Source organism: Cylas formicarius, unplaced genomic scaffold (assembly GCF_029955315.1).
Source record: "Cylas formicarius isolate icCylForm1 unplaced genomic scaffold, icCylForm1.1 PGA_scaffold_4__25_contigs__length_36172078, whole genome shotgun sequence".
In the NCBI taxonomy this organism is placed as follows: Eukaryota; Metazoa; Arthropoda; class Insecta; order Coleoptera; family Brentidae; genus Cylas; species Cylas formicarius.
Genome location: NW_026844334.1, coordinates 9,422,748 through 9,433,977, shown reverse-complemented (window position 1 = coordinate 9,433,977; position 11,230 = coordinate 9,422,748). Strand labels below are relative to the sequence as shown.

The following is an 11,230-nucleotide window of genomic DNA, read 5'->3' as shown; positions in this document are numbered from 1 at the left end:
GCAGCGAGCAAATAAATAATTAAAAAAAACATAAAATCGCTCAATTCTGTATTTTCATATGAAAGACAACCTTTAAAACACAATAAATGGTTGCGTTCCGTATTTATAAAACAGGTCGTTCCACGTCTCAAATTCTTTAGCCTTCCGGTTAGGCCTCACTTCGAGCGTATCGTTAATGTTGAGGTAAGAGAGGTTGTCACTAGTAACTTTCGGCCAGATAACATTTTGAAGTAGTTCTAACTCTTCGGGCGTAGGGTTGCTAAAAGAGAGCACGTTAAGGTGTTAATTTAGACCAAGACGACGATCTTAGCTTACAGAGTTTTGGCAAAGTTAGCCCATAGCTTAGTTAACCTCTTTCTCGTCAATTGGTCGGCGTCTGTCACTAAGGGGAACGGGCTCATTTTGAACAGGTAAGCCAGGTCGTCGAAATGAGCTACTTTTCCAGCACCTAAAGCAAGTGGAACATCTTAGAGTGATTGATAACTTGTTTCCTGTTGCTCTCGCATACCTTCAACAACGTAGTGGTCTTGGCTTTTGGTGCCGTAGAAGGAAAATACGTACAAGAATGCTGACGTGTACTGAGACGCAAGCTGGGCCTGTTTAAGCGTTGCTCTTCCGAAGCGATTATCAGTATCATACTGAAAACCATAATTAGTAGAGGACACAGCGAATATGTACAAGTTCGCTTACCTCCAAAGTTTGGACAATATTATTTTCGAAAGAACCGTTAGCACCCACATAGAGGTCCCTGATAATTTCTCCGATCTCAGTTACGTTCGATCCTGGCAGAGGTACAAGAGACGAGGGCACCAGAGCTGTGGGATCTTGGTCGAAGGACTGGGCAGTTTCTATGGCTTTGTCCAAACCTAAAAAGCGAGCATGTGAGGGATTTTGTCTGGGTGGTTACGAAAATTGAATACGCACTGTAGAGGAAACCGTAAGCTTCCTCCGACGTGGTACCCAAAATTAAAGGAACTTTGTTTACGCCAGCTTCCACGAGAGGGAAGGTCGGTTTCGACAGAAAAGCGTTTTCCAATTCCAACTCTAGGGTTGGCACAAACTGCAACATAAAAATGTAGTTGGATATATTCATTGGGTGGAGTACGATAGTCCTTACGCCATGTGAATCCACCTGCAGACTGGCATTGATGAGATTATCGGGAGTTTGGGCCAATAGAAAATCGCGAATTTCAACTGTGGTGTTTTGCTCGGAAATACTGCTGTCGAGAACCTGGGCCAATTCGTAGATGAATGATTTGGGGTCCAATTGGTAGGTGGTGCTTAGCGTGCATCCGCTATGACAAATGGCTGCCCTAAAGAGACCTAACAAGAGAAATATAATTTGAAATGAATGGGTTATTTTTAATTTTATTTAAATTATGTTAATTAATTAGATCACTTGTGCTATTTTGGTAAATTTTTGACCAAAAGAGAATGCTGATGCTATTGAGGACGTTATCTGCAAATAGGTTTGTTTTATTTATTTGCGCTCTAGTTTTGTTAAGAAAAATAGCCCTGGCCATTATTAAGAGGAATAGGCAAAAGGGCTTTAAAATAAATTGATACAAAAGTTAACGAAGTATTGAAATATCTAAACACTCTGTGCACAACTTACACTCATCTCGTCATTACCTGATGACTTCTCGCTTACGAGATGCATTCCTATCGACATTCCTCCAGCGCTTTCACCGAAAATGGTGATTTTGTCTGGATCGCCTCCCAAATATTGGATGTTTTTGTTCACCCACTGCAGTGCGTAATTTTGGTCCTTTATGCCCAAGTTTCCGGGTATGACGTTGTCTCCTGTGGATATGAAACCGAACGGGCCCATTCTGTAGTTGAAAGTGACCACAATGACGTCTTCTTCGAGTAGGTAGTCCGGCCCGTAGAATTTGTAATTACCATTTCCGGCAACGAAACCACCGCCGAAAATCCAAAACATGACCGGAAGCTTGTCAGAGGTCTATAATATTTTCTTCATGTCAGTAACACAGCGGCTCGATAGAGTTTAATAAGGACTGAATGATATACAGAAATAATGGCCAGTTCGAAAAAATGTATTAAAAGAATCATTTCGACTTATGATTATTAAAGTGCACCAACTCTTTACAATTTTTCAGAATTGTTTTCTAATTTTTTTTTAATGGAAAATTGGAAATTGAAAAACGCATTGTCGTTGAAAAAGGGGCGGGGCCAAACTCTGATGGCAGTTTGTATTCTTGTTATGATTTTTAGTTTCGATAAGTTTTTGTCAGTTTAGTAGTCTCGTTTGATAAACTCTATCCTCTGATAGACTGACTTTATACTTCAAATTATTTCGGACTTTAATAGTCTGTTCCAGTACAAGTGAATGGCTTAAAACACGATCTATCATTATTTAAAATTTTTGAATATCTGAACAAAACTTGGATATAATGAAACGCCTCATTTAATTGTATCCTTATAGCGAACTATTGAAAATATATTAGGCCGACTGCCAAAGAGTTTGTTTTAGATTTTTCCCCTTTAAAATGACGAAAATTTTCCAGGTTCGTTGATACGACTTCATAGCTTTAAAAATTTAGCATGGTTAAAAGTTCCTTAAAATAATTGAAAATTATTGTTGATGTAGTATTTATGTATAAACCACAAAATTTTCTATATACCCACCTATAAAAATTGCGGCTTAAATTTTTTTGCGACAGTAGGTGCTGTAGTTATGACGTCGCACATATGACGTATGATGAAACTAAAATGGTGTTTTTAGTCTCTGTGGACTAAAAAAATGCTTCATATATTAGAAGTGTATTTAACTATCTTTAAGATATGTCAAAATCGGTTTAGAAATAACGAATTTATAGCTTTTTCAATTTTGCTTGAATTTAAATATTAAAATTTAAATATAAAAATATTTGTATCTTATTCGAGTAAGCTTCTGTAAAAGTAGTCAATTTATTTTAGTACCTTTTATTGATCTTAAGCCTCTTCAATCAAACCAGACGAAATTGGTATAACGTAATTAGTTATATTAATAATTAAGTTGTAATAATTGTATATAAAATAATTGTAAATTGATTTTTTAATTATTGTGTGTTGTTATTCATTCCTTTTAGTTGACTTTTAACAGCGTTTTTTGATCAGTTACAAATATATACTTTCACATTCTATTCATGTATTAATTTATATGTCTACAAAATTCAAGAGTGACTTTTGTTTGTGAATACATAGCGAACTAAATTTGAGTAGGTTGTGACATTTTTTTCTGAAAAACAGGTCATTGAAAAAATGTGTTTTTTTTTACACTTGAAAACTAAAATTAGGAATTTTTATACAGGCATAGAACTGTCCTTAATTTCAGTTTACGGAAACTCTTAGCTCAATCACTTGTCCTTTCGATTATGAACTATGGTTTAGTCATGTCTTGATAGTATTAATACATATAGATTGCAAAAAATTTCCCACAAACTCCAGGAACTTATCTGCCTGAAAATTGACAGTACTTTCAATTACTTTTTGGCGTCTTTGGTTTTCCAAATTATTAGCACATTCAATCAATAAAGTTCAATCAGTATCTTTAAGACACCCCTACAGACTCTCACTGCCACGATATCGTTTATCTTTGTTCCGCAGATCATTTTCTTGTAACGCTGCTGTAATTTTTAGTATACCCCATTCAGTAAAATCACATTCAATTAAATTCTGTAAAAAATATTTCAGGTTGAAACTGCTGACTTCTCAAATAATTTGATTTTTAATGTTATTCTTTTTATTTTTACTTTTAGTAACTTTCTATTGTTCCGTCTTACTATTACATTTATCTATTATACTATATTTAATTTATCAATGTAATTATAACTTCCTATTTAGTTTTCAATTTAAACATTAAGAGGTGAAGCTTTTGCTAGACTTCGCCTGTTCTTTACTGTATGTTTATATATAACAATATACAACAATAAAGGCAATTTATTATTATTATTTTTCCCATGGATCTCTTGTAAAAATAAGACGCGGTTAGAAATGCAATTGCGGAAATTGAAACATGTATATTTACGGGGGATAGAAAACGTTTTGTAGTTAGTAATGAGTTCTATTTACGTGCATTGGTTGTCGATTTTATATTGACTTTAAGTAATTAATGAACTTAGAATAGGATATTATATGGGTTTAGTTAGATATAAAATAAAATACATTAGTTGTTGCTTCTAACCTACCCATTTTTGATATATATGAATTGATGCAGAATATACATACATTTATAAAATTGAGTTTTTTAAATTAGAAAAATCAATTTTTGATGGTCATTTGTGACCACCCTGTATAATATATTTCACCATAGATAGGTCAAAGCATTAAAGATTAACTACTTCCGCGGATCCATAACAAAAATTTCCAATTATAGTTTTCAAGTGTAAAAAAAAGTTCATTTTTCTCACAAACTACTAAAAATTTCGTGCCCTGTGTAATGACAAAAAATACTCGAAAGCAATTCGATTCAATTCGAATCTTTAAAAACATTAATAGTATTTTCCATTAAAAAAAATAAATTGGTTACTCTCCTGGCACAACGGAACATCCTGTATACATAAAAACACCATACATAAAATACATAATTATTTTTTTTATTTAACTTTTTTTCCTCAGTGTGGTACTTTTGGAGATTAGGTATCTGGACCACCCTGTACTACCGATCGTGGGATAAGTAAAAAAAAATGTATCACGATAAAGTTAGGTTATGATGTAAATTATACAAATTTCAACCTCTTTACAGAACAAAAATTACCAATCGGTTTACAACTAATCACAAACTGTTTGTTGAAATGGAAGAAATTATTTAGATTTGAAATCCTTTTCCACAAACACACCTAATATGTCCGCTTTAATACCTATTTAACGTTTTTTGTTATACAATTGATACAATACATATACAATATATGGAGTTTTTTGACCGACACCTACAGATCTTTATTTTTAAAGTTTACTGTTGATAGCTGATAAAAAAATAACCTAAGTTAACTATTTATGGAAAAAATTCTCCAATTTTATGCCATTGTGCACTGCTTGAAATTTGAAAAATTGCAGTTACTTGTTTATCATTGCGGGGAAAATAATCCTTCATGTACCGAAATTCTTGTTCAAATTTTTATAATTATAATAATTTTTTCTTATCCATTACGAGTACCCAACAATATATTAGATTAGAATATATGACATAACACACAATAACAAGTGCAATTGTTGACGTAACTGTTGCTAGGGAAGATCTAAATTGATATGGTAAGGATACTTGAAATGTTTAAACTGTTGAACTGAACCGAATTTGGATTTTCCCAGCTCCCAGGTCCTTTGATGGGACCATATAAAACATTATGGAAAACTTACATTCCAAGATGGAGTGTAAACGTTGACGAACAAGCAATCTTCACTTTGCGGCCCTGGATCGGGGTAGTAGAAAAAGTTTTCCAGGAAGATGCACGAGTCCGCCTCTTTCGTCGCGTCTCTAACGTCCGTCCATGGTTTCGGTGGTGTCGGTTCCTAGAAAATTGACCCAAAGCTTCTAAATTGCTGCAAAGGTTCTTTAGTTACAACTCACTTGGAACCTTAGGTTGCCAACGGGCGCCGAAGCGTATGGAATTCCGTGGAATGCGTAAAACGTCTTGTTCTCGGACGTCTGCATTTCGTGCCCTTGTATTTTTCCATCTGGCAATTCGACAATCAAATCCCCACGCTGCCAAGTTAATGAGTATTAGTGAAAGTTTAGGCAATGATTGTTTAACAAAATGTTTTACTTCCACCTACCGTAGACGTCAGTAGCAGCGTTATTCCTAGAAGGACAAACATGGCGACGTGTTTGCCGACCAAAAGCAACCAACTGAGCATTTTGCAGGGTTGGAGGAACTTTTAAATAAAAGATGATTAGGCCAATTTTAAACAATAGATGAAATCAGTTCGCGTGTGTGAGATAAATGTGAAGTGGTCTGTTCTAAATTCTGCTCTTAGTGGTTGGCTTCAGTCATATATCCCAACACAACGCACCTTAAAAATAGCATCTCACATCCCCGTAGTAATTACAAAGAAAATCCACTATTCTTTCGGTTCATTTGGGGAGCAATTATCGTTATTCATTCTGCACTGAAGTACTGCAATACAAAGTACTGTAGTGAAATAGTCTTGAGAACACTGTAACTCAAAAAATATGTGCTATTATACTATTACATTGTTATTTTATAATTTTAAATTACAGTTATATAAACACTGTGTTTATGATATATCCAAGTAAGGCCTTAAAATTACTAAAATGCGGTATCGTGGAGACACTAGAACAACGGAAGACAGTAGTTCAAGTGTGCTAAGATATGAACAATACTTCAGATATGCCTCGAGATTTGCTAAGACATTAACGATATAAAACGAAAATAAATGATGCAAGGTTTTTCATCATAATGATAATGAAGATTAACTAAAGTTTTTATAATTTAACCAAATGTGAGATAAAATTAAAAAAAAACTGTACAAGAGTATTTTCGTCAGTACCAATTATAATCTTTTTATCAGTAACACACACTGGTTGCTATCAAAATTTATTTTGTATACGAATATTCAAACCACTTAGTTTTCATTTTATTCTAATTTTGGGGGATTATTTCTAAAGAAATTTAGTTTCAACACAAAAAAACCAATAGAAATAATTATATATTTATCTTTGAAGAAGCCAACGCGATGATTGGCGAAACGTCAGCAAGTTCGCAATCGGAATCCAGAGATTTGTAAATAGTATTACGGTAGCCTGTAGAAGTTTCTTTGAAAAGTTAATTATTTCTTCATGTATCTGAATGTTTATAATTTTTAGAAGAATTTAAGATTTCACATTAACAAAATTTAATGACCCTCTCAGGTACTGCAACCATGTTTGTATTCCATCATTTACTATACTGCAGACTACCAGCTACCATTACATCTTTGCTCCTGCGAAGACGACAAAAGGAGAAAGTCGCGTGTATCCTATTCTAAATATTTCTCTGAAGTTTGGACTAGTTTATTTTTTTTCGCTAATTAACTTTTGGAAATTGCATATAAAAACACATCTTTTTCCAAGCTTTTGTCTTTTCAATCCTTTTACTAAATATCAGTTGTGTGGTCTCCTGAATTTAAGCAGTTCAACTATCTGCATCAAAAAGTTTTATTTCGTAAACTGCTTTGTTCTAGATTTTGCGACTTCGAAAAATCGTGTGTCTGAAAGTGGCCTAATATGCTCTTTTAAAGGAGATTGTGTCATATCATCGTTGAAATTATTATCTGTTCATCAGTGGTTGTTATCGAAAATTTATTTTCTATTTTGCAACATTCAGATCAATTGATACTCAGATAACGAATATTTATATCGCTCTCTACGTTAAACCCCAAGTACGACAAAGCAACTCTGAGAATTTAAAGGAAAGAGACGGGATGGAAGATGTTACGGTATTACTATAAACATTTTGGCACACACACACTTGCCGCTTGCTTCAGTACCAGGCAACAATTTCTCCAAAGTGACTTTCCCAGTTTTCCGATCGAATGTTGAAGGGGAAATTAGATTTTTACGTATCCATTTTCATAAATTGCGTCTAAATTACTGTTAGCTGGTATTTTATCTAGCTCACAGAAGATTTTAAATAAAACGAAAGGATAAATAAATGAAAGAATCAGTTTACAGGAAAACTTTTTAATAGGAAATTCTCAACCTTGACTAAAATACTATAAACGGTTTAGTTCCGTACTTGTCATAGACATAGTCCCACATGGCGGATTCCTTCACTTTCCTATTTGGTTTTACCTGAAGGGTGTCATCGATGTCCAAATACTGGATGTTATCGGAAACTACTTCAGGCCATACGACATTTTGAAGCAATTCCGATTGCTCTGGAGTTGGATTTCTAGAACCAACATACTGTAAGTTTTTGTTTGCTTTCGAGTGCTGATACTTACAATGTTTTGGCAAAGTTAGCCCAGAGGTTGGCGAATCGTTGCCTGGTCAGTTCATCGGCGTCAGTTTTCAATGGGAAGGGACTCATATTGAAAAGGTACGGCAGCTCGTCGAAATGGCCCACTTTGCCAGCACCTTCGACAACGTAACGATCGTTCTTGCTTTTGGTTCCGTAAAAGGAAAACTGATACAGGAACACTGAACTATATTTTGAAGCCAACTGGGCCTGCTTTAGGGTCGCCCTTCCGAAACGATTGTCACTGTCGTACTACAAGGAAACGATGAAATCCTTTTAATCAAAGTTCGATCTAACCCACCTCTAGACTTTGACCGAGTTGATCGAGGAACGAGCCATTGCTACCGATGTAAGCCTCCTTGATTACTTCACCCGCCTCTGTGAGATTAGAACCCGGTAGAGGAATCAAATATACGCTTGGGAACAATCCAGACGGATCTTTGTCGTAACCTTCGGCTGCGGTTTGCGCTCTTTGTAAATCTACGAACATTCCGATCATTGAAAGCGCGTACATTCGCAATTTTTCTGCTCACTCGAGAGAAAACTCAAAGATTCCTCGGAATTGGTACCTATAATTAGGGGAACTTTATTGACTCCGGCTTCAACAAGCGGATAAGTTGCTTCAGATATGAAAGCTTCTTCGTCATCGGCTTCAATAGCGGGAACAAACTACAAACGTTGCAATACAATTATTACCCAAGCAGTAGTATAGGTAGACCAAATAATATCTAGAGGAGACTCTAAAAGTCCTTTGCATTTACGAGTCATGGTATAGATCATATAGATGTAGTTGAAGTCGATTTTAGACATTTCAAACTGGCCAGTTGAGAATTAATTAGGTTTTCAATTATTGTATAGTTATTGTACAGTTATCTCGAGAAACCCATTCTAGACACCGAAATTCTATTTTGTTACCAAAAGAGTGAATTTGTTCATCATTATTTTTTCTTTGTAATTCATAGAACGTCATTCATCATTACTTCCTTTTTGTTTTTGGTTGTTTATTGGTGGTGCCTACCCCGTGAGCGTCCAAAAGAAGACCGGCGCTGACCAGGTCGGAAGCATTTTGTTTCACCAAAAAGTCTCTTATTTCGATGGTGGTGTTTTGGTCCGAAATGCTGTCGTCCAACTGTTTCGCTAAACTATAAATGAAAGCCTTGGGGTCCGGATTATACGTGGTGCTCAAAGTGCAACCGCTGTGGCAAATAGCAGCGCGGAACAGGCCTGAAAACAATAGAACGTTTACCTTTGCTTATTCGAATTTGTTGGTGGTTTTGGAACCTGCGGATTTTTTGCTGACCAAATGCATGCCCACGGCCATGCCGCCGGCGCTTTCTCCGAATAGGGTAACTTTTGCGGGATCTCCGCCGAAGTATTCGATATTGTTTTGGACCCATTTGAGTGCCATGTTTTGGTCTTTGATGCCCGCGTTTCCTAATATGGCTTTGTCGCCAGTGGAGACCACGCCGAAGGGACCCAATCTGTAATTCAACGTCACGACGATGACGTCTTCTTCCAAAAGGTAGTCTGGTCCGTAGTATTTATAGACTCCGCTCCCGGCGATGAAACCCCCACCGTAAATCCAGACCATGACTGGTAATTTTTCCGATTGCTAAAAATGCTAACTTGTGATATATGGCACGTATAAAGTTGTGGGAAAATGTACCGAATTTTGCTATTTTTCTTTCTTTTTTTTATGAGTAGGATGTTTACAAACTACAACGTGGAACTGCATGCAGACTTCGTCTCAAACGAAACTAGCCCAAATATCACAAAGAAAAACCGTCTCAAATACAACAAATAATGGAAAAAGCGCTATAAAATAATAGATAGAGAATACTTTAACCTAAGAATTATATCAAATCTGTATTATCATTTCAACGCATACTCCGAACAGATCCTCAAAAAAAGCACTGCAAGGAGATTCAGCTGGAATTGATTGATATCGTTAGTGTTGCGTACTATAATTTTTTGTATGACTATTGGAAAACAACTTAAATACATTCATGGATATTTCAGTCAACATTCGGATCGGAGAGTTCGGATCCGTGGGAAACTAAACTGACTTGATAAAATGACATGCTAGATCCGCATGCTAAATCGGTTTATAATTAGCCATTTTAGAATAGGTAGCAGAAAAAAGTATCTGCAACAAAATCTTAAACGAGATATCCTCAAACATCACCAAATTTTTACATTTAGAATGAAAAATCAACTTTATCATTACTCTCGTCATCAATATTAATTAATTTGTTGTTAGTAACAGAGAGTTTAACGGTGTTGACTGAATGACGAGTGGTACTCATGTTGATACATGCTCTTACGTCACACGCAACAATTTCAAAGTACTCGAAAGTAATTTTCCGACCCTAGTTATAAAAATGTTGAGATATCAAACCCGCGCTATCTATATATCGCCAACCATTTTTGTATATTTCATATAATTTAACTTGACCAATTAACCAAAAATATTGCATAGGATTTGTCTTTATTATTCGACAAGTGAGAGTAAATGGAAACGAAACTGAAGCAGCAGAGATTACAGACATGAAAATAAAGATAGAATTAAATGGATCTTAAGGGTAGAGTTATTTTCGTGGTTAACCAAGTTTCTTACTTCCCAAGACGGCGCGTAGACATTGACAAACAAGCAATCCTCGCTTTGCTCTCCCGGATCGGGGTAGTAGCTGAAAGTTTCCAGGAAAACACAAGAAGCCCTCTCCTTTGTGGCGTCCCTGACACCTTCCCATGGGATTGGTGGTAATGGAGCCTGCAACGACGAAAGCAAAATAAATAACCAACCGTGCTTCGATACCGACTTACCTGGAATCTTAAGTTTCCGACTGGTGGAGCGGCATATGGTATTCCATGGAAGGCGTAAATCGTCTTGTTGAGGATGGTTTGCATCTCATGGCCCTGGATTTGTCCATCCGGTAGATCCACGATCAAATCGGCAAACTAATGGCAATTTCGAAAATTCATGGTTCACAAGGGAAATGTATTCTATATTGTTTTGCTCACCACAGAAAATCCCAAAAGGGAGAGCACCAAAATTATTTTGAACATGATTGGCCTTCTTCTGTGAGTCGTGCCATAAAGCTGACCGTATATATTGTTTCAAAAAGATAAGATTAACTAAATTTAACAATATCCAATTGAGATAAACGGACGCGTGACAATGTGGGTTCGAGTGCTTAAACATGTCTAATGAGCCGTTCCAGAATAAAGGCCAAAGCGTAAGACAAATGTGACGTTGAGTTCTGGGGAACAGT

General features: G+C 35.9%; 1 protein-coding gene across 1 annotated transcript; it reads right to left on the bottom strand.

Annotated features, from left to right (window-relative positions):
* Positions 1–41: 41 nt before the first annotated feature.
* Positions 42–11,031, bottom strand: LOC132700874 (uncharacterized). The gene is made up of 19 exons (XM_060668451.1): positions 10,980–11,031; positions 10,782–10,916; positions 10,576–10,728; positions 9,240–9,570; positions 8,977–9,182; positions 8,492–8,627; positions 8,260–8,438; positions 7,945–8,210; positions 7,715–7,892; positions 5,776–5,874; positions 5,570–5,704; positions 5,359–5,511; positions 1,633–1,963; positions 1,118–1,323; positions 925–1,060; positions 691–866; positions 509–638; positions 316–448; positions 42–259 (listed from the first exon to the last, which is right to left on the bottom strand). The coding sequence occupies exons 1-19, from the start codon at positions 11,022–11,024 to the stop codon at positions 73–75; spliced, it is 3,315 nt and encodes a 1,104-aa protein (XP_060524434.1). The 5' UTR covers positions 11,025–11,031; the 3' UTR covers positions 42–72.
* Positions 11,032–11,230: the final 199 nt, after the last annotated feature.

Bases quoted from the DNA above. Each gene is read 5' to 3' on its own strand.
- LOC132700874 (XM_060668451.1), bottom strand. From the start codon at position 11,024: ATGTTCAAAATAATTTTGGTGCTCTCCCTTTTGGGATTTTCTGTG. The intron at 8,439-8,491 runs GTGAGCAGAAAA...GAATGTTCGTAG, and splicing joins ATCTTTGAGTTTTCTCTCGA to ATTTACAAAGAGCGCAAACC. The intron at 639-690 runs GTAAGCGAACTT...TATGGTTTTCAG, and splicing joins ATATTGTCCAAACTTTGGAG to TATGATACTGATAATCGCTT.